Here is a 27,484-nt window from a genome sequence, read left to right on the forward strand (position 1 = left end):
AGCCAGGACCAGCCCGATTCTGCCTCTGGGCTCTCCACAGGGAAGCTGGACACCTCTAACTAAATCCAGAGACATTGTTTTTACCCAGACTTGTTTGAAGAAGGGAGATTTCACTGCAAAGGGAAAAATAATTTTAAGTAAATGTGCCACTTTGTTAAAAAGCAAACTGGACTTGTGTGCTGGGCCTCATCCATTTCAGTTTCTCATTTCGGGGGTTGGCTTAGAAACTGTAGCATAATCAGACCTATTGTTGTTGTTGTTATGTGCCGTCAAGTTGGACTCACTCATAGCAACCCCTCCTTGGGTTTCCAAGGTGGTACCACTATGGAAGTAGATTGCCCAACCTTCCTTCTGAGGAGTGGCTGGTGGGTTTGAACCAGCCTTCTGTTTTGCAGTCAAGTGCCTCAGGTACTATGCTACCAGAGCTCCCAATCAAACCTAGAAACATATTAAAATACTGTATGTTAAACTGCAGCCTCTTCAGACTGTAGTGGTGTGTTTAACATCATCCGTTGTTTAGCATGCAGGCTCCAGGCAGGAAAAGAACTAGAGTTGGTATTTTGCTTCAAATTAATCACCAAACTGAGGCTGATGGAAGTGTCTGAGGAAGAGAGGCCTTCTTTTTGGATCAGTCTCGAGATAAATCTAAAAGACCTCCCCATCCAATTTACTAAAGTGCAAACTAAGGAAAAACTGGGTCCTTGTAACGATGCCTAGTGATCTGCCTTCCTTAACAGTCGGTCCTAGCGCTCATGGCCACTTCGCAGTTACTCTGAGATACTCTCTTTGTACTGGCCCATGTTCACATTCACAGTAGTAACGAAGGTGCCAGTGAGCAGCCTGTGGTGCCACATCCACAGGCTCCATCTGTCCCCTTCCACTGTGGTCACTCCCCTCACGCCTCTCTCACTTTCTGCTTGCCACTGAGCATGGCTCCGACAAGTCCTGGGAGCAGCCAGCGGTGGCGCTCCATACTGGTACAGTCCTGTGAAGTCCCGGTCACTTGCTCAGAGCAGCGGGCCTCCCTCACTCTTCTGCATTTAAAAGTAATCTCTTCTTCTGCTCTCATCACTGATGAACGATGGGTTATACTGTCCAGGAAAAATGCAAGAATGCCGTGATCCCGGCAATCCAGTGTAGGCCGGGTAGAGTCCATTTCGTTCAAGTTCAGGATTCCTTACACCTGTGGGCTGGCAGCCAAAGAGAAAAGAAGAAAAGTCAACTTATTGATCTTCAGTTAAATTTATACTTTTTTTTTTTTTAAAACAATTCTACCTTTTAATAAATGTTAGAGGACCAAAACCAAACCAAACTGTTTCATTTTTCTTTTGCAGAGCGGCTGGCTGGTGGGTTTGAACCAGTGATCTTTCGGTTAGCAGCCAAATGCCTTAACCACTACTACACCACTAGAGCTCTTTAAACATAAGAGAAAGGCAGACACAAACGACAGAACCAAGGCTGACCAAGAATGGTCAGGATCTTCATGGGTGTGTTTCTTAATGGAACCTGGGATACGTTTGCCAGTATTTTTAAAGGAGTTTTGAAAGAACATGAATCAGGGGCAGGCCAGTGACTTTGGACCAATGTAGGGAAAGAACTGAATTAAGCCTGTGTGATGATGGTTCTACTGATTATTATAATTTTTTAAAAAAGTATCCTTCTCAGCAGAGTAGACAGCTTCATGCTATAAGCTTAGGCTCTGCTTCTACAGACTGCTCAGCCTACTATTTGTGAAATGAAGACTGGGTTCATTTAAGTCCTTGACTGTATCTTTTTAGGGCAACTCTTTTGCTAATGCCATGGAAACATGCAGCTAAGTTTGGTGCTATGATACTAGTGTCGCAGGCCCATGTGTTGCCGTGTTAAGGTTGAAGAGCCCTAGCAGAGGAAGTCAGTGTCGGGGAAACGTGGTAAAACACCTACTTAGTGACGCCTTGAGAGATTAAAGCAAAAGGACTTTCCTGACAACAGAGCAAAGAGCAAAGTCCTGAGGAAGTATCGATGGAAACACTTTAATTAGAGGTGAGTTTGAGGCTACATAAACTCTTTCCCTTTATCTCTTCTTGTTCTTCCTTCAGATTCAAATTTTTCAAAAGGAGCCCCAGCAAAACAAATGGCTCTGTAGTATGAACAAACTTGTCCCTCCCATCCAAAGTCTGAATCCTCAGTTAATTCCCATAGCAACCAGAGGGATTATAGTTTCTGTAATGATATCGTCTAGTGCTATTAAGCCCCTAGGGGCAAGGTTTTGTGTTTATTCTTAGAGCTCAAACAGCTCCACAGGGCATGAGAAGTCACCTGCAATCCTTTTACTTTTCAGCTCAGATATCCCCATGTGCATTTGCTTTCTGGTTGGTGCAGTGTAATGTGAAATGAACTGGACAGAGCACAGAAGAAAGACATGGGTTAACTTCAACGCAGGACAGAAGAAGCAAGCATGGAATGTAGTCATCCATCTTTCCAAATGATACAGTCCAGGACTGCACATATCACACTATTAAAGACCTACTGAGCAGACACAATTGGAAGCTATTGGAATGATAAATGTTATTGGGCAAACATGAATAGGAAGGAGCCATGATGGCCCAGTAGTTAAGTGCTCAGCTGCCAACCAATAGGTTAGTGGTTCCAATATACCAGCCACTCCATGGGAGAAAGATGAGGCAGTCTGCTTCTGTAAACCTTGGAAACTTGATGGGGCACTTCTACTCTGTTCTATAGGGTCGCTATGAGTTGTAATCGTCTTCATGGCAATGGATTTGGTTGATTTTGCAGCAGATCATCTTCTAAAACTCTGAGAAACCCTTGTTGATGATTCCATTGAATTGTTCTCTTTATATCTTCTTCCATTCCCCCAATTTTAACTATTCAACCACACGAAGTAAAGCATGGCAGACTAGAGATAAAAATGAAACAGCCAAGGGCTAAAAGCCCTTAATCCTTTGTTCTTTTCAGTTTCTAACCCTATAATTTAAAAGCAAGTCTAGCAATATGAAGGCTATTGCTACAACCCCATAGAAGTTCTGTGTTTTATGAAATATCCTTCACATCTCAATACCAAAACTGGCAAATATCATGCAAATGGTGTAAGTAACTAAATATTAAAATATGTAAATAAGACATGGCTATGGCTATTCCCTTTAACTCTTAATGAGCTGGAATGCTTTTACTACCACAAAACAGCATTGCTTTACTTCTCAAAGGAATGTGGAGCCCAGAGGTTGCACTGAGCCCGGGAATACACACCGAGTAATACACATCTGTCATCTGCAGGAGGTTTTTGGTACTTCCATTCTCATGCATTTCAATAGCTTCTCGGCCCCATTCTTGTGAGCGAGGGTTCTTGGGGTATTCAGCGTACGGGGACATTTGGAAATCCCCACTTTTGAAGATGAGTTTGCTTATGTCATTTTTACTCTTTCTGTGGGATAAAAAAAATATTTGAAAAGTTAAATGAATGAGTCTGTAAAGAAATGATGCCTATGAGGGCACCAACTATCATTTTAAAAGGTAAATTAGACCAAAAGCCCTCACTATGTTTCTTTGTAGGAGCTCCGGTGGCATAGTGCCTAAGGCACTTGACTGCAAACCAGAAGGCTGGAGGTTCAAACCCACCAGCCATTTCTCAGAAAGAAGATTGGGCAATCTACCTCCATAGTGATACTGCCTTGGAAACCCAAGGAGGGGTTGCTATGAGTTGGAGACGACTCAGCGGCACATAACAACAATATTTCTTTGTAGCTGCACATTGAGTTAGTTGTTATTTTCAGTATTTGCCTAATACAAACAAAAATGCAATTAGATGCAAAAAAAAGATAAAAAAATCTTCCAACCCAAAAGGACATTATGAAGGACAGGGAGGACAAAGACAGTCTGCAGTGGAGCAGACTTAGATTAGCTGGGGGACAGAAATCACTGGGTCTTGGGGGTGGTCAGGGAAACAAGAGCCAGAACTTCACAGAGCACTGGAGCCAGAAGAACCCTTAGAATCTTCTAATCCAATGGTTCACAACCTGCTTTAGCATCAGAATGTACATGGGAAGCTTCCAGGTCTTACCTAGAATTACTGAATTAGCATCCTTAGGGATGGGACAAGTCTGGGTCAGTGAAGAGATAAGACTTGTTCCCTGGGTCATATTTTACTACTAGCAGAGCTGGGACTAGAATTCAGTCCTTCCAATTCTCCAGCCAGTGCTTGTTCAACCACATGAAACTACTTCACAGTCCATAAAAACAGGGTGTCTTGTTTGCAGAACCTCCCACATATTTATGTATCTGTATATATTCTCATTTCAGCAGATCAGGACAACTCTGGACCAGCCTTTCTACTGGGGACATTTCACTGGTATGTCATTCAACCATCTAATGGGCCGCAGGGAGCTCTGGTAGCGTAGGCCTAAGGCACTTGACTGCTAACCAGAAGTCTGGCGGTTCAAACCCACCAGCCACTCCTCAGAAGAAGATGGGGCAATCTACCTCCGTAGTGATACTGCCTCGGAAACCCAAGGAGGGGTCGCTATGAGTCAGGTCCAACTCGACAGCACATAACAACAACAACAATGGGCCGCAGATCAGAAATTTCTAATGGCATTTGCCCTGTGGAAGACAACTGGAAGTTTCTTCTTTGTACTTCACTTTCCCATGAATACCTTTTCAGGGTAATGCACAACATGATTTAGGATCATAAATACAAATGTCTAGCAAGTGGCTTAGGCGTTGGTCCCTCTCATAAGTTCAGAACAGACCTATCACTATGTTGGTCCCTGGAGGGTGGGGTATCCGGACTCAAACAATGACTTGCTCATTCACAACTACCTTCCCCAATGCTCACAGGCCCCTTCCCAAAATGGTTACAGGATATGCTATAGGTCACTTGGCAAATGTAAGGCTAAAAACTGAGCACTCAGTTTTTGACCCTCTGGGTAACTGTGGGAGCCCTGGCGGCACAATGACATGTCAGCAGTTCCAACCTACCAGCCTCTGCTTCTGTAAAGATTACAGCCTGGGGAACCCTATGGGGCAGTTCTGCTCTGCCCTACAGGGTCATTGTGAGTTGGAATTGACTGAGTGGCAGTGGGTTTGGTTTTGGTTTCATTACCACTTATTTTCTTTCTTTCTTATTTTATTATTATAGCCATCTACTCAGTACCCAACAACAATAGTGGGTGTGAAGTGGTATCTCATGTGGTTTTGATTTGCATTTACCTGATGTAAATCAAGGACCATTTCATGTGCTTCTTGGCCATTTGTGTTTCTTCTTTGGGGAAATAGCTAGTCAGATCTATTGCCCATCTTTTAACTGGGTTGCCTTTTTATTATTATTTTATTGTTGAGTTGTAAGAGCTCTTTATATATTTTAGATACAAGCCCCTTATTAAACATATGATTTGTAACTATTTCTTCCCATTTTGTAGGTTGTCTTTTCACTTGCTGAATAGTGTCCTTTGAAGCACAGATGTTTTTAATTTTGATGAAATCCAATGCACTGCTTTTTTCTTTCTTGTGCTTTTGGACATGCATTTTTAATAAAGAAAATACAGTCTCATTTGCTCCCCTTTTTTCTCTCCCTGCTGGTACCAACTGTCATGAATTTCCTTTTGTCTTTTTTTTTTTTTTTTCCAAGGATTCAGTCATATGTTATGCTTTAACATTATAAACCACCCCAAACTTTCTTTAAAAGAGTAAAAATTGATCCTTGCATGGTCCAGGCCAAGAAATAGAATTAAACTTTGAACTCTCACCACTCACCTGCAACAGGTAACAATCAGTGCAACTCCTAGGATAAGCAGAAGCCCACCTCCTGCTGCTGCAATCACCACTGTGATGAGCTGATAGGCTAAACATTGTAAAAATAAAGAAGGGGACTGGTAAGAAGCAATGAAGTAATGTGTACAAAAGAATAGTTCTCTCTCCAAACATATAAACACACACACCCTACAGTCACCACCCTGCCTCAACTGGTGACCTAACCTTCCACTTCCTGGGTCCCAGCAAGGGCTTTTCAACATTGATTCATATTTTTTGTCGGGTGCTTTTAAGTCAATTTTGATCCTTAGCGACCCCATGTGACAGAATAGAACTGCTCTCTAGGGTTTTCTAGGCTGTAATCTTTATGGAAACAGATGACCAGGTCTTTCCCCCACAGAACTGAGTGGTTCAAACTACCAACCTTTCAGTTAGCAAATGCGTGCTTCACCACTGCACCACCAGTGCTCCTTATGTTGAAGCACAGACCTATGCATTTATTTAATTATCCTTTTATTTAAATAGCATAGAGAGTTCCCCTTTCCTAATCACTCCCAGAATGGTGGCTTCTACATGCCATGTGCAGACCAGTCCCTTCTGACATTTTCATCAATCCATGGATGGCAGAAACAGAAAAATAAAAGTAATGTAGTGAACTTTTAAAATAATTTTTAAAAAATTGTTCAATTTTAAGAACTGTTCTATAGTATAAAAATTTGTCCTTTCCTGAAGGCTCGTGGTTCAAACTCACCAGCCACTCCTTGGAATGAAGGTTGAAGGATGGGCAATCTACTTCCATAGTGATACTGCCTTGGAAACTCAAGGAGGGGTCACTATAAGTTGGATCTGACTTGATGGCAGTGGTTTTTTTTTTTTTTTTTTTTTAAGTTTTTTTTTAACTTAAGATGATGCATTAGTATTTATTGTAAAGTTGGTTTGGTTTTTACAAATTCTCTTAATTTCTGCTTATCTGGAAATGTCCTATCACAATCATATTTGAGGGACAATTTTGCTGGGTATATATTTCTTGGTTGGCAATTTTTTTTCTTTCAGGATTTTATATATGTCATCCCATTGTTTCTCGCCTGCATGTTTTCTGCTGAGAAATCAGAGCTTAATCATAATGGTTGCTCTTTGTAGGTAACTTTTTGATTTTCTTGTGCTGCTTTCAGAATTTTTTCTTTGTCTTTGGTCTTGAAAGTTTGATTATGATATGCCTTGGTGATTTTCTTTTGGGGTCTATCTTGTTTGGGATTTTTTGAACTTCTTGAACACATATCTCCTTGTCTTTCATCATATTAGGGAAGTTTTCTTCCAATAAATCATTGACAATTTTCTCTGTGGTTTTACTTGTCTCTTCCTGTTCTTGAATTCTGATCACACATAAGTTATTCCCCTTAATGGTGTTTCAAGTAAATCTTAAGGCTTTCTTTTCCTTTTTTTTTTGGCTGTTCTTTTTCTGATTATTCCCTTAACAAAGTAGTGTTGAAAGATTTGTCTTCTATTTCACTAATTTCACCTTTCATTGTTCAATTCTACTCCTTTGCCTTTCATTGTTGTTGTTATGTGCCATCGAGCCTTTCAGTGTGCTATCTATTTCTGAAATCTTAGTATTGATCTTCTGGATTTCTATTTGCTGTTTTTTGTATGGTTTCTAATTTTTATTTTATTTTGTCAGTTTGTTCTTGTACTGTTTTCCTAAATTATTCTAGACTTTTTTCTGTGCTTTCCTTAATTTTGTCAGTGTTTTCTTTGATTTTATCACAATTTTCCTTGATTCATCTTTCAGTGTGTTGAAGGTACCTAAATATAATTCTTCTGAACTCCTTATCAGATAGCTCAAATGCCACTTCTTCCCCAGGGAGGTATTCTGGCTCTGTATTTGGTCCTTGTTTGTACTACTTTATCTTGTTTGTCAGTTGTCTCCAAAACATTGTGATGTCATTTCATTAGTGGTTGTATGTTGGTGTGATTTTCCCAGGCTTTTTTTTTCCCCTTGTTTTATTTTGATATATCCAAGCAAGTGGGACTGGTGTGTTACTCTATTCATTAGTTTGGCAGCACTTAGGAACTCATCACCTGTCTCCTGGTGGGTGTGATAGAGAATAAGAATATATGCATAGATCTCTGTTTGCTGTTCATGTAGAGCAGTTGTGGGCAGGTTGGGCTAGTATTGGCTGCTGTCTTATTGTTGACTAGTTGGTGCAGAAGCAGGTGGTAGCCCTCACTCAGTGGATGGGGTTGCAGGAGGTGTGGATGTGGTTGGATTGTATGGGCACAGTTTCTTTTTGCTCACCAGCCACCAGTGTGGGTGCCTGTGCAGTCTTTGGCACATGGAGCTGATTACTAGGCTGCTGCCCCAACAGGAATGCTGTCTGCAAATATTCAAAATGGCTATGCTGTCAGACTAGTTGACAGTCCACAGCTCCATTTGTCTCCTTATTGGCTGTTTTTATTCAGTTTCTGCTACTAGTTGATATTTATCCATGTCTTTATCCTTCCCTTCAAAGCTCAGGGCTCCAGGATTATCACCTGTATCTGTTTCAATTGGTTTCTTGTTTCCTTATTGCAGGGAGTCTGGGTAGCTTATCTGTCTATTCCATTAACTTGTCAGAAGTCCCCTGTTTACTCTCTATTTTTGTATTCTTGTTGCAGTCCAAGGAGCTCTGGTGGAGTAATGTCTAAGGCATATGACTGCTAACAAGAAGGCTGTTGTTATGTGCCATCGAATCGGCCCAACTCATAGTTACCCCTCCTTGGGTTTCCAAGGTGGTTTCACTGTGGAAGTAGAATGCCCAACCTTCCTTCTGAGGAGTAGCTGGTGGGTTTGAACCACCAGTCTTCTGGTTAGCAGTCAAGTGCCTTAGGCACTATGCTACCAGAGCTCCTACCAGAAGGCTGGTGGTTCAAAACCCACCAGCCACTCCTCAGAAGGAAGACTGGGCAATCGCCCTTCTTACAAGGTAGAGATACCACCTCGGAAACCCAAGGAGGGGTCGCTATGAGTTGGAACTGACTCAATAGCAGTGAGATTGGGTTTTTTTTTGTTGTTGTTGTTCTTGTTGCAGTCCAATAATTGACATTCACAGACCACACTTTGAGTAGCACTGGTGTAGATGAGTCCTTCTCAAACTTTTGTGTGCATCTGAATCACCTGAAGGGCTTGTTAAAGCACAGATACCTGGTCTCAAGAGATTTGATTCAATAGATCTGGACTAGGAACGAAGAAGCTGTACTTCTAGTAACCTTCCAAGTGATGGTTATGTTGTTACAAAAAGGGAAGAGCCTTTTAAATCTTTCCATCACTTTTTTTTTTAAATTTTTATTGTGATTTGGGTGAAAGTTTACAGAACAAATTCATTTTGCAGAAAGCAGTCCATACACATTTTGTTTCATGACATTGACCGCAGTCCCTACAATGTAATAGCTCTCTTTCCACTTCCTCCCTGTAGTTACCTCTTCCCTGTGTTCTTCTTTCTTATGCATTGCTGCCCCAAGCTATCTCCCTTTGTAAATACTGCCCTTCTATTCTCCCATGATTGATCGTTCTAGGGAGTGCATCTACCTGATGTAAATATTCACCATATATGCTTATTGTTTGGCTGGAAGCCATGGGTGTAAGTTAAATTCCAGACCTGAAGGGTGACTATGGGCCATAGTCTTGGGGGTTGCCACAGGCTCTATCAGACCAAGAAGCCTAGTCTTTTTTATGATTTTGAGTTTTGCTCCACATTGTTTTCCCACTCTACCCAGGATCTCCTGCACTGATCTCTTTCCTAATGGTTGACACTGGTAGCTGGGCACCCTTTAGTTCTTCTGGCCTCATGGTCATGGAGGCTGAGGTCTGCATGGTCCACTAGTCCCTTGGACTTACTGCTTCTATGCATCTTTGGTTTTCTTCATTCTTCTTTGCTCTGGATGAGGAAAGACCAAGTGTTGCATCTAGATGGCTGCTTGCAAGCTTTTAAGACCCCAGTCACCACTCACCAAAGTAGGACATAGAACAATGGTTTTGTGTAGTATGTTATGCCTATTGAGCTTATACATCTTTCCACCACTCTTGCATCACCTTTTCTTTAGAATTTCTGCTCACAGCATTTTTTTTCATTTTATTTTGAAATTGTCCTTTCTCTAGTCTACAGGTTGTGACATTACCCAGTGCCTGCCTTCCTCCACCATGACAATTTCCCAGATGACTCTTGTCATTTTCTCCTGAGCTTCCTGTCCCTTCCGTCTCAGTTCCACTTAGTAGGAGGATTAGATACAGAGCAACAGTCCACTCTCCCCAACCTCTATTTCCTTTCCATTCTGAGGTCAAATGAGACCAGTCAAAATCAAATGAGAAATGGACTCAAACATATCAAATATCATGAAGATGTTGCAGGACCAGGCAATGTTTTGTTCTGTTATACATAAGGTTGCCACGAGTCTGATGTGACTCAGTGGCAACTAACAACAGCAGCATGCTGACCTAATATGTATTGATTGCCTAGAAAATGGTAATATTTATTACATATTTAAAAATAAAATAAAAAAAACTCAATGAGATATTTGCTTTTAGCTGAATGAGATATCCAGCTGATGTTTGAAAAATTGTCTGTCCTTCCTCTTAAGCAGCTTAATTGTCTGTCCTTCCTCTTAAGCATTCTTCCTCTGTGTATGTTATGAGTGACTCCTGCCAACATACAGCATTTCCATGATGTGAATCTTTTTATAGCCCAATTGTAACAATAGGGTGAACACAATTAAAAGATCCTTTACACATCTGCCACTAGACTGTGAGTTGGGCTGGGAAGACAGTGCAGAATCATTGCGAAGTAGAATATTGGCGTCTCACTGGAAGAGGAGAAAAAGGACCACAAATGGGGAGAAAGAGGAGCATAAAGGGGAAGGAGAGGCCCTGAATTCTCTCTGGCTGTGCAGAGAGGCTAGTGGGGAAGGAGTTCCACTGAAGAGATCCAGAACCTTTAAATGGAAAGGATGACCTAAGGGTATACTGTGAATATGAAAGAGGAAGAATAAACATGTCTGAGGCCAGGAAAAGGTAATCTGGAAAAATTATGTGAGTTCTACAATCACAAAGGAACAATAACCATAAAACAGATAAAAGGCTTAGAGAATGACAATATAAAAGCTTGTTAAAAGGTAATAAGAAGGGAATGGTTATACAAATTACGGTGTATCCATAGGGTAGAATTCCATAGAACCACCAAAAGTGACATTATAAAATTATGTAAATGAAAACATTCCATAATTTATTAGGTTAAAAAGCAGGTGACAAAACAGTACATTTAGTGATATCTCAGATGTAATTTCTACCTAAAACATATTAACATATAAAAAACCCACTGCCATTGAATCGGATGCAACTCATAGCGACCCCTCCTTGGGTTTCTGAGGCAGTATCCCTGCGGAAGTAGATTGCCCAACCTTCCTTCTGAGGAGTGGCTGGTGGGTTTGAACCGCCAGCCTTCTGCTTAGCAGTCAAGTGCCTTACGCACTATGCTATCAGAGCTCCCATATTAACATATATATTCCTAAAATTGTATTTGGGAGCTCTGGTAGCATAGTGCGTAAGGCACTTGACTGCTAACCAGAAGGCTGGCGGTTCTAAACCCACCGGCTACTCCTCGGAAGGAAGGTTGGGCAATCTACTTCCGTAGTGATACCACCTCGGAAACCCAAGGAGGGATCGCTATGAGTTGGATCCAACTCGACAGCACATAACAACAACAAAATGGTATATATACCAGTGCTTCTCATACCTTAATATGCATATAAATGAGTATTAACCAAATATATGAGCTGCTAACCAAAAGGTCAGCAGTTCAAACCCAACAGCCTCTCCACTGTAGAAAAATGTGGCAGTCTGCTTCCATAAAGATTTATATAGCCTTGGAACTATGGGACAGTTCTACTCTGTCCAGTAGGGTTGATATGTGTTGAATCAACTTGACAGTAGTGGTTTTGCTTTTGGGTTTGATGGGTGTGGTTAAGATCCAGATTCTTTTTTTCTTTCTTAAATTTTTTATTGTGATTTGAGTGAAATTTTACAGAGCAAATTCATTTTCCACACAGTAGTTCATACACATTTTCCTTCATGACACTGACTGCAATCCCCACAATGTAACAGCTCTCTTCCCACTTTTTCCCTGTAGTTACTTCTTCCTTGTGTCCTTCTTTCCATGTATTCCTGCCCCTGAGTTATCTCTCTGTGCAAATACTGCCCTTCTGTTCTCCCATGATTGATCGTTCTAAGGAGTGTATCTTCCAGGTAAAAATGTTTACCCTATATGTTTGTCTATTATTTGGCTGGAAGCCACAGGCCTGAGGGTAAACAGGGGCCATAGTCTCAGGGGTTTCCCCAGACTCTTTCAGACCAGTAAGCCTGGTCTTTTTTATGATTTTGAGTTTTGTTCCATATTGTTCTCCTACTGTATCCAAGATCTAAAATTCAGATTCTGAGTCAGTAGGTTTGGAGTGAGGGGGTTTGAGATTCTGCATTTCCAACAAGCTCTTGGGTGATGCTGATGCTGCTGGTCTACAGACCACACTTTGCATCAAAGAGATCTACCCATGTATTAACAAAATGATTTTTAATAGGTGGTGAGATTATTTACCTTAGTTTTCTTCTTCTCTTAAACTTGAGTTTATTTTCTAATTAATTTAGGTTTTTTAAAAAAGGAAACAATACGTTTTGTGTTATGAAAAAACAAAATTAATTTATTAAAAACAGTAAGAGGTGATGAATATCGAGGTGTCATGAAGAGATCATAAAACTATGAGGGACAATCAACATAAAATCCAAGCACATGGTGGAAAAGCACATACCTAAGAAAAGGACGTGACTGGGTTGTATGAAACATTAACACACTTGGCTGCTAACGAAAGACAGAGGTTCAAGTCTACCCAGAAGCACCTTGGAAGAAAGGCCTGGTGATCTACTTCCAAAATATCAGCCATGGGAAAGTTCTGTGGGGCCCAGTCCTACTCTGTGGGTTGCCAACTCATAGGGTTGCCGTGAGTCAGAGTCGATTAGGTGACAACTATGTTGATTGGAAGAAAATGGTGGATGGCCCAGGGGAAGAGAGGAACATCTCTGATAACAAATTTATAAAAGAATTCTGGGGCCATCTGACCAATGGTACAAGAACTGTAATGGAATGGATGACTCCCAACTCTGTCTCTAGCCCTAAATCCTGGCCATGACTATATTCCAAAAACTAAACCTACCACCATTGAGTTGATTCCGACTCATTGCGACCCCCGTTATGTTTCCAAGGCAGTAAATCTTTATGGAAGTAGGTTGCCCCATCTTTCTTCCAAGGAGTGGCTAGCGGGTTTGAACTTCCAACCTTCTGGTTAGCAGTCAAATGCTTTAGGCACTGTGCCACCAGAGCTCCTTATGACTATACTGGAAGTCTCTAAATTGCCTCGAGGAGTTCCTGGGTGGTGCAAGCTAAATAAAAGGTTGGAGGTTCAGAGTCCGCCCAGAGATACCATGGAAGAAAATCTGGTGATCTACTGAAAAATCAGTCATTGAAAACCCTCTGGAGCACAGTTCTACTCGGACACTAACGGAGTTGCCCAGAGTTGGAACTAACTCAATGGCAACTGGTATAATTCCCTGTGGTCTCTCTGTCCAGTCTGTCCTCCCACTGCACCCCAACTTGACTTTCTTGATCAAATTGTTTTCCTGCTCTACCACTCCTGTAGTTAAAGCACTCAGCTGCTAACTAAAAGGTCAGTGGTTCTAACCCACAAGCCGCTCCATGGGAGAAAGATGTGGCAGTCTGCTTCTGTAAAGATTTACAGTCTTGGAACCTGATGGGGCAGTTCTACTCTATCCTACAAGGTTACTCTGAGTCAGAGTCCACTCAATGGCAATGAGCCTGGTTTGGTTTTTGGCAACACTTCCCAATTGTTAGTGTCTGAACTCCTCAGCCTGATATCAAAAACCCCTACAGTGTGGTCCTCATATACTTCATCAACCGAATCCTTCATTTACCACTGTCCTTTCATTCTGTACTCCAGCCATACCCGTCTATGCACTGTCCCCAGAATACTACTGGCCCATACCTGCTTCAAGACCTTTATTTAACTTGCTCCCTCTATCTGGGCCTACCTCCTCTCCATACCTCATAGTTCACATCTTATTAATTTTATTAACACTCAGAGTGGCATTAGCATGATTAGGGTTATTAAGAAATGTGTTTATATTCCCTACCAGACTCTAAAGGAGCTCTGGTAGTGTAGTGCCTAAGGCACTTGACTGCTAACCAGAAGGCTGGCGGTTCAAACCCACCAGGAACTCCTTGGAAGGAAGGCTGGGCAATCTACTTCTGTAGTGATACTGTCTCAGAAATCCAAGGAGGGGTCACATGAGTTGGGTCTGACTCGATGGCACATAATAATAATAATAACAACAACAACAACCAGTCTCTAAACCCCTAAAGTCTTAGTCTTTTACCAATCAAGTCTTTTACATTTGTTTTCCCTATACCACCTAGCCCAGAACCTGAGAAGGCAGAGAATGTGAACTGAGGGAAACAGGAGGAGACCACCACCCTATGCATTAGTGATGGGACCAAGCCCAGACCAAGTGAGGCTCTAGAATTTTGTATACTTACGGTTTCCACAGTTGAGACCACCGAGGCCAAATGGGCAACTGCAAGTCAACAACAACAACGACAAAAAGAACAAGAATTAGTAGTTTCAAACCACAAAAGAAACAGGGCAATTTACGTAAGTAATTTCTAAATAAGAGTTACCACAAAATCATCAGGTTAAATGAACAGGGAGCCTACCTCATACAGGTTTCATTTTCAAGCCTATACCCATCTTCACATGCTGAAAGAGAAAAGAAAAATCCATGAGTGGGTGTATTTGCCTCTCTCTGCCCAAACTCACATTAATTAAACTCTACCACCCTCAAGTCTGCAAGAATATCCTAGAATCAGAGGCTACAAATAGCTTCAGGATTATCTATAACCTGCTGAAACATTCTTGTCAGATCAACTCTTAACTTTATCAAGAATTTTTCTTAACTTCTTTGTGCTTCTCAGTTTCTCATCTGTAAAAAGGGGATAATAATATCTATTTTATAAGTTTCTTGGAAGGGATTAAGTGAAATAAGGTATGCAAATGGCTTAGCACAGTGACTGCCCACATAGTAACCACCAAAATAAATGTTTGTAGTAGTCCAAAACCAAACCAAACTGACTGCCATCAAGTCAAATCTGATTCACAGTGACCCCTTCTGGGTTTTTCAAGGCTGTAAATCTTTACAGAAGCTGACTGCCTCATCTTTCTTCAGAGTGGCTGGTGGACTTGAAGCACTGATCTTTTGGGTAACAGCCAAATTCCTTAACCACTACACCACCAGAGCTCCTTGTAGTTGTGTGGTGGTTATGTTTGTGTGTCAACTTGGCTGGGCCTGGTTGGGTGGCTGGGCAGCTGCTGGTAGTTATTCTCCATGATGAGACTGGAAATCAACTCCACGGTCGGAACTACCACAAGCAGCTGAGTAGCTGCCTTTGGGATGTGGTCTGCTTCCTGTATATAAGGAGAAGCCTTGGAAATGGTCTCTAGCTCATGGCACACCTGGACCCTGCATGTAGCCGTGTCATTGTTCAGTAGCTGGCCATGCTCTGCCGACCTCAGGACTTACAATGGATTTAAGTTAATGGCCTGCTGTGTAGTTTGGTAACATCGGGACTCTGCCTTTTTACTTATCCACCTTGGGCTTGACAGCCTCAGCAGCCAGCAGCTGTCTGAGTGAAGAAAAGCCTCTAGCTTCAGTGGGACGGGAGCTGGAGGCAGAGCTAAAGCCCAGGGCTGAGGGGCTTTCACCCAGCCCCTAGAGCTTGGCACTTTGAACTTGGACTTAAAGCCTCCAAACTGTAAAAGAATAATCTCCTGTTTGCTAAGGGCATCCCATTTGTGGTATATTCCTGTCAGACCAGTACTTGGTAACCAGAACAAGTTGTAACTACTATCCAGCTAATAAAATTCTTTTTCATGCGTTCTCTAGAGATGAAGAATGTCCTCTGTGTGACACCCTTGCATATACAGAGAGAGACATCAGCCTGATATAGGCTGCTTTGGCCCCATTCCATGAGGAGAGGGAAACTTCAGGTGGCATCTTTGGGCCAGGGTCCTGGTTGATAGCCCAGTTTTCATAAAACTGCAGGGGATTTGGATATAACTAGATGTACCCGATTGGCATGTGCCCAAGAACATAACTTTCAACTCTCTGGCTGTGCAGCCCATACAAGTTGCTTCACTGTATGTCCTGTAGTTCAGTCATACCCCTGGATCAGCAATCCCAAATTAATTTGATCACGGAACACTACCAACACTGCAATAAACTGACAGAACACCATGAAATATAATACTTGCTTGGGTGAAGACAGACAATAAAAAATGGCCTTACAGGCAAATTCATTGCTGCAAGGAAGGATAAAAATTTGATTCATGATGAATATAAGATATAGACTGCATCAAAGTTCACCTTTTGCAAACATGCAGTTTTTTATGGTACATCTTTATGCTGAAAAAAGAAAAAAAAAAGGTAGATAATGTAGAGAAGTAATCTCTAAACAGATACCACACCGCAAATACAAGTTGTAAGTGCCAACAGTGTGCCATGCCGTGCTGGGGTGGGGTGGCACACCCTGCAAGTGGGTCTGAAGATTTCTCACAAGACTTCCTGGAATCCTTCATTACAGAAGACTGTTGTTAGCTGCTGTCAGGCTGGCCTCTGACTCAAGGTGACACCATGCACAGTGGAACAAAACACTGCCCAATCCTGGGCCATCCCCATGAGACACTGCAGGTCAGACCATTGTGATCCACAGGCTTTTCAGTGGCTGAGCTAGGGAAGCAGATCACCAGGCTGTCTTAGTCTGGAAGCTCCACTGAAATGCTTCATCATCATAGCAATGCACAAGCTTCACTGGCAGAGGGGGTGTGGCTGAGGTGCACTGCCTAGGAATCGAACCTGGGTCTCCTGCATGAAGTTGAGAATTCTAGCACTGAACCACCACTGGCCCCCTCACAGATGATTAGTGAATGTTGTTGTTGTTATGTGCCATCGAGTCGGACCCAACTCATAGCGACCCCTCCTTGGGTTTCCGAGGCAGTATCACTACGGAAATAGATTGCCTGACCTTCCTTACCAGGAGTGGCTGGTGAGTTTGAACCACCAGCCTTCTGGTTAGCAGTCAAGTGCCTTAGGCACTATGCTACCAGAGCTCCTTAGTGAGTATTTCTAACTGCATAAAACCCACTGCCATTGAGTAGATTCCGGCTCGTAGTAAACCCCACTGGATCCCGAAGCAGTAAATCTTCACAGAAAGTAGACTGCCCATCTTCCTTCTGCAGAGCAACTAGGGAGTAGATATATTTTCACATGAATATTATATCTATGAATATCATAGACTCTATTAACATATCACTAGAGTTTTGTGGAAAAGTTTGGAGAACACTGTTCTAAGTAACCTGTAACTTATCTCACAACAGATCATTAGGAAGCTATGAACTTAAACTGCAATTCTTTGGTTCCACAGAATCATTTTTTCTAAGTGACATTCTCTTTTGTTAGAAGTTATTGATTATAAAGATCAGGAGTCCTTGGGTGGCACAAATGGTTAAGCACTCAACCACTAACCGAAAGTTTGGCAGTTTGAACCAAACCAGAGGCACTGGTAGCATAGTGCCTGAGGCATTTGACTGTTAACCAGAAGGCTAGAGGTTCAAACCCACCAGCCACTTCTCAGAAGGAAGGTTGGGTAATCTACTTCTGTAGAGATCTGCTTCGGAAACCCAAGGAGGGGTCGCTATGAGTCAAACTGACTCGACAGCAGTGAGTGTGTTTTTTTTTCGAGGCACCTTGAAAGAAAGGCCTGTGATCAATTTCTGAAAGGCCACAGCCTTGAAAGTGCTACAGAGCAGTTCTACTCTGCACACGTGGGATCGCCATGAGTCAGAACTGACTCAAGAACTAACAAGTACAAGGATCAGCCATGCATGGGCAATTCCCTGTGGTACTTATTGCAGGGACGTCATAGGCCACATTGCCACACTATCACTCAGTAACGTCCTGATGAGGAGGCTCCAGAGGACCTGGAAAGTTGGGGATGTTCCTGAGCCACTATATGTTAAGGACCCCACCTCTTCTCAAAGTCTTGTTTCTCTCAAGTGTCTAGGAAGCTCAGAATATGAATAAGTGCCCACCCTTAGTAAACATGCAAGTTCTTATAGTTTATCTTTCTGCACATTCACTTTCCATTTTCAACAAAGGAGGCTGTTTCTTTTCCCTCGATCAGATTTACCTTTTAACAAAATTTTGTTTTATGGTATCATTTTCATTAGATGCTTCAAATCCTTTGTGCAGTAACATTGAGCATACATAATAATATCCCATTTAGGGAAGGAGTAATGAGGCCTCATCCCCCAATCTCTGGTATCTTTGAGTTCTCCACTGGCCACATTCACGGAACAAGGAACACACTGAGTGCCCTGCCTCTCACGGGTGGGAAGCACTATGCCCTGGCAGTTGGCCCTCCACCCATTGTGCTGCTTTGCCTTGGGGCAGGGCCAGGCCGTGGGTTCAGGAGGGGCAGCCCCTGGTGATACCTGCCCCATTTGTGTGGCAGCTGCACAGGGACTGCTTGCTTCTCCAGTGACTCATCCCCACCCAGCTCAGCACCATGGCAGGCTGACGTCATGCCTGTCTGTTCTATTCAGAACACTTCTTCCCGGAAATGTTTCTGCATTAAATGTACCCACCCACCTTCATCTGCTGGGTGGGGGCTTTCCACTCCTTAGGTGTCATCCAGCCAGATGTCAGGTCCATCTGTGGTCCTGCCTGGGAGTGGGTGGGCTGGTTTACTTTCATTTAGCTTCAGAAGTGGCCTCTTTGGTGTAATGATATTTATTTCAAATGTGATCATTCAGTTATTCGCAAAGATTAAGTGCTACTGTGTGCCTGGTACTGCTCAGGGAGCTCTCCATGGGAAACTCTAAGCTCCTCGAGACCCAGCTCCTCATCCCACACTACAGGAACTCTGATGACCCACCGAGCACTGATGACGACATAGATGTGACAAGAGCCAGCAGATATGCCCAAAGCGAGCTTCCCTACTGATATGGCTACAAGCAAATTCACATTCTTTGGCCTTTTTAAAAAAATAAGTAAAATTAAAAAGTCTTGTCTCCTTGTAGGCAATCTATCCCATGAAATTGAAACTAAGTAAAGATCACCCAATCTTTTCCTATCATCTGTACTGCTCTATCATTCATTTGTTCATTCGATAAACATTTGTTAAACCCCACAACGTGCTAAGCAGTATTCTAGATACAGTTCAGCCCTCAAGTCACTTGCAATCTGGTGAAAGAGACATGCAAACAGACTGTTGGAATTTATCATGGTGCCTGCATGATGGAAGGAAGCTAAGAAACCTATGGGAAAGACGCCAGTTTGAGTTTTATGTGAAGCTCTGAAAGCATGGTAAAGACAGAAAAGACATTTTATGTGAGAGACTAAGAAGTGTGTGTGTGTGTGTGTGTGTGTGTGTATCAGAGAACACTATAAAAAATTTGCCAATGTATATATTTGCTGATGTGTATAAAAAATTGCCAATTATTACAAGCACTCTCTCTGCCATCTATACAGGGGCTGACCCTGGATTTGAGTTGTTCAAATGAAGAATCTTGTTATAAACCCCTGAGCTCCAGCACCGATGGCCAGAAGATGGCGCTGCTAACCCAGCAGAAGCCAGCCGACAGGGCCAGCAGGAGCCCACGGCGCTGCAGAGTCCACTCATCAGAGGTCTGATGGCTGCAGACTGGAAACCTAAGCAACATGGCTACCGCCCAGAAGAAGATTCCTGGGGCCTCAGCAACAAAGCCAAAAGCTAACCAAGGTTTCACTGTGTTGTTTTGGGGTCACTACTTGATAAGCATAAGGTTGTTAGTGCATGTGTCATTTGCATTTGGTAAATCTTTGACAGCTGAGCTACTGCTACTGCTAGCCTATAAATAAGGTAATGAAGAAGATAATCTGGAAACAGAAGGGAGTAGCTAAGAACAACAGGGCAATGGTGGTTCAGTGGTAGAATTCCTGCTTTCCATGAGGGAGACCTGGGTTTACTTCCTGGCCAATACACCTCACACCCAGTCAGCACCCATCTCTCAGTGGAGGCTTGTGTGTTGCTGTGAGGCTGAAGAGGTTTCAGAAAAGTCCCCAGGCTAAGATGGATTAGGAAGAAAGGCCTGGCAATCTACTTCTGAAAATCGGCCAGTGAAAACCCTACAACATCAAGACTGGAGCCACAACCAATGATGAAGATGGCACAGGACTGAGAAGCACAGTTTCACTGTGCATGGGGGTCACTAATAGTAACAACTGCTCAGGACAGCAAGAAGCAAAGATAGCAAGGTCATTCTCAAGGTCATAAGAAACTTCAGAGGAAGCGCTTAGAGACCACAGCTCCTACACATCTACATTTCTGCCTGCCATGCCTTTCCCTCCAGCAGGCTACACAGAGGCCCCCACACATGGATTTCGGTAGAGGTCACTTTCACACATGATATAGCAGGGCTCAAATCCCCCAGTTTCTAAGAAGGGTAAGAAACACTTTGCATTAAACCAGATAAGATGGGATTAGAAGGCACTATTGCCTTGTGGTAAAGCAAGGAACCCCCCCACCCCTTCCTCATGCAGTGTATACATCCATAACCAAGGTCACTGCAGGCCCCTAACAGCCTGACATGCTGCTGAGAAATGCTGTGAACCAGTCACGCGTCAGGACTGATACCCAGCATGGTGGTCTGCCTCCTCTTGAAAACCCATCTAGGTCCTGCATGGAGAGCTAAGGATGTGCAACCTTTAAAAGAACTTTGTATGTAAGCCTAACAACGTCAGAAGATCGGAAGCTTAGGATGAGGCTGCTGTTGCCCTCAAACGTATTTTTATCCTTGCCTGGCGGAATGAGCCCTCTGAAGGGAAGTCCTGACAGAAACCGGTGTCACGTCCCCTTTCCCCAGTGTGCAATTTTGACTCAGATTCAAGTGCATCTGTCACCAGCAAGGTGTTGACTGAGCAGGAAAACTGCCATGCACATTCTGAGGTGACACAATATTTAAGACTGCATTGTGGCTTTTATTGTGCTAGCTTTTCTGGTGATCGGGAACTGGAAGAGGTCAGAATTCAACAACCCTTTATACATGAGGGTAAACATTGCTCTGGAGCTGAATTAATTTTATTTTGAATCAGTGTTCCTGTGTGGTGCAAATGGTTAATGCATTATTCATCTGCTAACCAAAAGGTTAGAAGTTTGAGTCTATCTAGAAGTGCCTCTGAAGAAAGTACTGGCAAATGCCTTCTGAGAAACCAGCCATTGCAAACCCTAAGGAGCACAGTTCTACTCTGACAACCATGGGGTCACCATGAGTTGGCGTTGCCTCCATGGCAACTGGTTTGGTTTTATTCTTACACTTAGAAAGCAATCTCTATCTCACACTGAATGTATTTAAGCTTCACCTAAAAGGTTCACAGAATTAAATTTCTGCTCTCAAATGTTTTTAAGATCTTTAAAAGCATAACTAGTTACTTTAACAACAACCTGGATAAAATATAAGAACTGACTGCTTACTAAGTCCTTACATACATGTTGTTGTTGTTACTGTTTGCCATCGAGTCGGACCCAACTCATAGCGACCCCTCCTTGGGTTTCCAAGGCAGTATCATTACGGAAGTAGATTGCCCCATCTTCCTTCCGAGGAGTGACTGGTGGGTTTGAACCACCAGCCTTCTGGTTAGCAGTCAAATGCCTTAGGCACTAGGCCACCAGAGCTCCTCCTTACATACATAGTCTTCTTTAATTCTTGGAATAGCTGAAGAAGTATCATTATACCCGTTTCACAGATGAGGAAATTGAGGCAAAGAAAAGCAAAGCAACTTGTCCAAGATGATATACAATCAATGAGGCAGAGCCAGACTGGCTCAGTTCTTTGAGGCTCAGTCAAGTCCTCTGTCCATGGAGCCACAGCCGGTTCTCAAAGATACGGGTCTGGCTCCATGCTTACATCCCCATTCTAAAAGATTAGCGGACAACAGAATAAACCTTTGGAATTAAAACAATAATTTCTCTAACTTCCTCTTAAGTGAAAAAAAGAAAGCAAAGGCCTTGCCACCACAGGCATTCCATTCTCTTTTCTTTTCCTTTGAATTTGATTTGTGGGACCAGCATGCACCAGTCAGAGATAATGCTATTATTCCAAGGAGATAATGTATCCAATCCTGCTGTGAGCAAAATAACAAGAACCGGTTATCTCCAGTTTAGAACAGTCACACCTATAGTAGGGAGAGAGAGTGAGAGAGCGAGAGGGAGAGACAGAAAAAGCATATGTAAGCCTGCAGAGAAAAGCATCTTCCTGCATCCCAGGTTCAGGCCACAGTGTTGCACCCCAGCAAATCTGCCTGTACCTCGGCAGGAGTGATCCATCTTGTTGAACTGAAAGTAGCCCGACTTGCACTGGCACAGAGCAATGCCATCCAAATCAGTGCAGATGGAGGTCTCTTTGTCACATTCAGGACTTTTCCGCTTGCACAAGCTGCCCGCTGGAACGGAAAAACAAGACAGTGAAACAAAACAAAACCTTCTCCACTTCAAACCTTAAAATGCATGAACTTTCTATTTAAAGAGGCTCTGAGAACAGCCTTCAGAAAAATCTTCACGGTGCAAAAACTTTCCCAGGTCCATTCTGCACTGGCTTCTACTATTCTTTCCCTGTGTCAGCCCCCAGATCAAGTTCCTAAAAATTCACAAGCATTTCCCCATTAAAAACACCCTCACCGCATTCCATAGAGAGTGTGAAACCAAACTGAGAAGGATCAGAACCTTGTTACCTTCTCCCAGCTTCCACTGCTTATACCCAGCCCTCAAGTGTGTGGTATCCTCTATACTTTCCTTGAGGCTAAGCGACTGCAGGTGGAGAATCAGCACAAACCCAGAAAAAATTACCATGCTCTTTGCAGGAAGCCGAGAGACTTACCCCAGGAATGGCTCAAGCTTGCCAGACCTGTCTCAAGCTGAAGCCTGCCTTGGCTTTAGGGTCTGTACTGCCTGGATGGAGCCAGCACTTCTCTTGTGCCTGAGCAGTTTGCTGCCCTGACTCTGTGCTGCAGCCTAACAGAGATTTATAACAATGAAGGGATGTAAGATCACCTGCTTCTCCAAGGCTATATTGTGATTATGTTTACCTGTCCATCTCTCCCATTAGATTGCAAATTTCCTGAAGCTTATTCATTTTTGGGTTTCCAGCACCTTGCAGAAAGATTAGTTCACAGACAATGCTCAGTGCCATGTGCTGAAGGGCCCTGTCAGACCAATAGTCACTGGGCCGTTACCAGGAGAAATGGGAGGCAAGCAGGGCAGGCTTGCTGCCTCATTCATTGTTGGGCCTTATTTCTTATATGTACGTCTACTGACTTTGTCTGGCCCTGGGCATGAGGGCTGTACTTGTTTTCATGGATGACAAAGACTATTTTCATTATTATCAAAGAGCATTCATTGTTGGGCATGTGCCTTTCTGTGAGGTTATATATAGTGGACACAATTAGGATGGACTTTACCATCTAAATTAAGCCAGACAAAAAGGACACAGGTAAAAAGCGTACACAGACAGTAGAACAAAAATAGGAAATCAAGTGGATAGTGAACAGCAATGTGTAGAAAGCAAGGTGAGATAAATTTTTGCTGTTATTGTTGAGAAGCAAGAGCAAGTTCAGAATGGGAAGAGAGCCACAGAAGGGCAGCCAGTGTCCCAGGCACAGTCTCCCCTCCCACGTTAAGGAAGACACCAAACCTATTCAGAAACCAGGTACCAGCTTGTGATGATTAATTCTATGTGTCCACTTGGCCAGGTCAATTGTTTTGACAAACATTATTCTAGATGTTAGTATTAAGTTACTTATATGTGATTAACATTTATGGTCCATCGACTTTAAGGAAAGCAGATTACCCTTTAATCAGTGGAAGGCCTTAAGAGCAAAGACTAAAGTTTCCCAAAGAAGGAAGGAACTCTGCCTCAAGACTCCAATGTAGAAACCCAGCTGGAATTTCCAGCCTGCTGTGTAGCCCTATAGATTTTGGACTTGCCAGCCTCCACAATTGTGTGAACAATTACTTAAAAATCAATCAACCAATCAATCAATTTCTCTCTCTCCCTATTTATATATATCCTACTGGTTCTGTTTCTCTACATGACTCCAACTGATACATAGATCTTAACACTCTGGAAAAATGTCCCACCTAGGTAAGTTCAGATGATGTGATCTGCTACCCAGGGCTCCTCATTGCACAGGGTTCCCGGTACCCATCTCTCTGGTGAGTCCTGAAAGCTCAGGCTGGGTTGGCAGCCTGGTCACAGGGAGGTGAGTTTAGGACACAATTTTAGTTCTCAATGCTGTATTTCCTGTTCTTTATCAGTGGAAGTTGGCATGCTAAATCAGAACCCCATTTATGTGTGTGACAGAATTTCCTTTGTTTATTGTGAAAAGTTCGTATTTAAGAAGGAAAAATTGAAGAGAAGGAAAATCTCACATGGCAAACAGAGAAGGTGGCACCAGAGAGGAACTAAACCTCGACAATCCTGTCTAAACTCTCTGAAGGTTTTACCTGTTGTTAAGCCTTAATAACGATATTTTGGGGGCAAAAAGCTATAGGCCCTTCTAGCTAGCCACAGGCAGATCCAACAGCCACCCCGAGGCTCCTGGCCTGTTTAGCGATTTTCTGGAGGCCAATACCGCATTTTCCCTTTAGCCTCACTATTAATCCAGCATGCTGGCAGATACTCATCACCCTGCTGAATCACCCTCTTTCATAAAGAAGCAGATTCACTTAAAAGTAGGGAGAGCCTTTACCTCTACAACAGAGAAGGAGTTGCTCTCCTAAAAAATCCTTAAAGAATATCCTATCATAAATCCATCAAACGGAACCAAATACAACCCTATTTTCATGTTAAGTCTGCTGATGTGATTTCTCTACATCCACAATTCCCATGCTCTTCCTGGGCATAACATCCGCCAAGAGGTCAGACAATCAGAACTTCTATAAATCTGAGACTGAGACATTCCACTGGGGAGTTCCAGACTCTAGATCTCTGGCAAGATCAGAGTGGTGTTCTTTGGAAGGCAAGGAAGTGGATATTTTGTGACCTGAAGGGGAAAACCTGCCTTTCCAATGGCAGTTTCCAGGGTGGCCCAATGCTGCCCATATGTTAGAAAAGCACAGGTGTTACAGCCTGACAACTTACCCCTCCACCACCCACAAAGGTTAGCAGGAGACCAAACTGGTTTACTGGCAAAACCTGGAAAGACTTGGGAGCAAAGCTGGGAACAGAGCCTCACACAGCCACCATAGGGAGCTGCCTTTGTTCTCCAGGGCTCTGAAAGGAGAGGTAAAGAATGGGGACCCTAGTCCTTCAAAAAGGAAGACAGGAGCTTCTCCATATGCTGCTTCCAAGCAGTTAGAAGACGGGAGGGTCAGAGAATGGGCAGGGTTGCTATGAGTAAGATCTTACCAAATATCTGACTACTAGACTTGCGAGGCATGAATGCATATCAATTGGGACATACACACACACACACACATACACACACAAAGGCAACTTGATACAATGTTGACCACATAGAAAGTACTCCATGGAATCCATGGACGGTGCAAATGGCTAACACATTTGGCTACTAACTGAAAGGTTGGCAGTTTGGGTACTCCATAAGTATTTAGTGAATTGAAATGTGTTCTTCCTATCTTGCTGGGGAGGAAAGAGTGGTACCCTTGAATCCTTGGTGAGAGAATCAAAAAGTAAAAACCAAGAGCTCTTGCCTCAATATCTAGAGCACAATATTATGGTACATGAACCTTTTACCTAATTCTCCAATTGTGCTGAATCAAATCAACTTCATCTCGAGAAAATTTGACTCTTTTTTTTTTTTTTTAAATTAACAACTAGCCCTTACATAGGCCAAACTACCAGCATGTACCCCACATGGGAAATGGTAATACCCAGCTTCCAAGCCCTGCAACTCACAGAGTCCCTTTCAGGAAAGCTCTGTGGATCAGCAGCTACAAAAATCTGACCCACAGGGGATGTCCTAGATCTACTAGAAGGAGATAGCACCAAAACCTGACACCTACAACTTAGATCTAGCATCTGGATACCAGATGGGGAGGATTAAACCAGCCCTAATTTCATAGTAAAATAAGTAGCCAGAGCCTGCTTTGATCATTTATGATACAGGAACAGGCACAGGCCCCCTTTACAAGAAAGCACTTTTGATTCCAGTGAAGAATTTTTCCTATCTCAAAGATGAAAACTCCCCTCTAAGACCTAAATCTTCCTTGTGAACTTGTTTCTAATCTCTTTCTTCATTTGCCTCATGCTAGATTCATGGTACGAGCTCTGGTGATGTAGTGGTTAAGGCATTTGGCTGCTAACCAAAAGGTCACTGGTTTGAACCCACCAGCTGCTCCATGGAAGAAAGATGGGGCACTCTGCTTCCGTAAAGATTTATAGCCTTGGAAACTCAATAGGGGTCACTATGAGTCAGAATTGACTCGATGGCAGAAAGTTTCAGTTTTGGGGATTCACAGTAGAAGCTTTTGACCAAATAGATATAGCAAAAACAAGAAAAGGAAAACCATCATTAGTGGCACCACTGTGAGCATTCTAGCTTATATTCTTTCTGGTCTTGGTTCTGTGCATTTGCAATTTGCAAATAATAATAATAATAATACTGTACATGCCAAGGACTTCAAAGCTATGTATGCAGGAGTGTGTGTGTGTGCACAAAGTTGTGTATATATGGGGGTCTACTGCTTAACACCACCTTAAAGACAGGTTCTGTGATGAATTTTCTTTGGCCTAAGCTCTGAATGTCTTACTATTCTGTTAGGTCTATGCTTAACTGTATGGGGGCTGTTCCCCGAGGACATCTCTCTTACCTCTAAAGATCCGCCTTTGAGATCCCAGGAGCTGGCAGGCCTCAGCAGAGGACCTGCAGGAGTTGACACATTTCTGTATCCTCTCGGCCAGGTCAAACAGTGTCACGTTGGAGGCCAGGGAAAAGGTGGTTTGCAGCGAGATCACCACCATGCTGGGCTCCCTGTGGGTGAAGTTTGCAGGGTTTAGTTGTTCAAAATGACAGGGCTTTCAGAAAACCTGCATCATCTCCATTCTGTAATGAGGGAATGGAAGAACATGCAGATAGAGTGACCTTGGCATTGGGTCACCCAGTGGCTTGTTCAAAACAGGGCCCAGTTTGTTATCACCCATACTGAATATGCTTCCCTTCCTGTGAACTGGTTCACAAGCAAATATAATTCTGTTACCTACCTAGAAGTATGAACTGTGGATCGGGTATAACCAGGTAACGTTGAAAAACACACATTTAACTGAAAGGAAGAACAGGTTTATCGTTAACTGTGAATTAGACAAAAGCCTTGGACCTAGAACCAATTTCCTATTTTTAGGCATTTTCTAGCTATTAAGTTGCCAGCAGGCAGCTTTACACAGAAGTGGTACCCGTTTTTTGTTTCCTCTGACATGGATTTCTGCTCTTATTCTGTTGTTCCATGAGTACAAAGGGGAGAGAACCAGGCAGTAAATCAGTGGGGAAAATCCTGGCAGGAAATGATGTTCAGAACAGCACCCTTGGATGCAAAACATC

The 27,484-nt window shown here is 42.9% G+C and overlaps 1 protein-coding gene across 1 annotated transcript in view; it reads right to left on the bottom strand.

Annotated features, from left to right (window-relative positions):
* Positions 1-1,040: 1,040 nt before the first annotated feature.
* HEG1 (heart development protein with EGF like domains 1) overlaps positions 1,041-27,484 on the bottom strand; it is a 71,722-nt gene continuing 45,278 nt past the window's right edge. Inside the window, exons 10-17 of the mRNA XM_042782128.1 lie at positions 27,151-27,209; positions 26,760-26,920; positions 22,238-22,372; positions 14,553-14,595; positions 14,376-14,413; positions 5,749-5,836; positions 3,247-3,421; positions 1,041-1,190 (exon numbers count right to left, since the gene is read on the bottom strand). Of these exons, the coding sequence (XP_042638062.1) occupies positions 1,041-1,190; positions 3,247-3,421; positions 5,749-5,836; positions 14,376-14,413; positions 14,553-14,595; positions 22,238-22,372; positions 26,760-26,920; positions 27,151-27,209 (849 nt within the window). The remainder of the gene's footprint in view (positions 1,191-3,246; positions 3,422-5,748; positions 5,837-14,375; positions 14,414-14,552; positions 14,596-22,237; positions 22,373-26,759; positions 26,921-27,150; positions 27,210-27,484) is intronic.

Source organism: Orycteropus afer, unplaced genomic scaffold (genome assembly GCF_000298275.1).
Source record: "Orycteropus afer afer isolate SDZICR_OR568_19922 unplaced genomic scaffold, OryAfe1.0 scaffold00245, whole genome shotgun sequence".
Taxonomy (NCBI): domain Eukaryota; kingdom Metazoa; phylum Chordata; class Mammalia; order Tubulidentata; family Orycteropodidae; genus Orycteropus; species Orycteropus afer.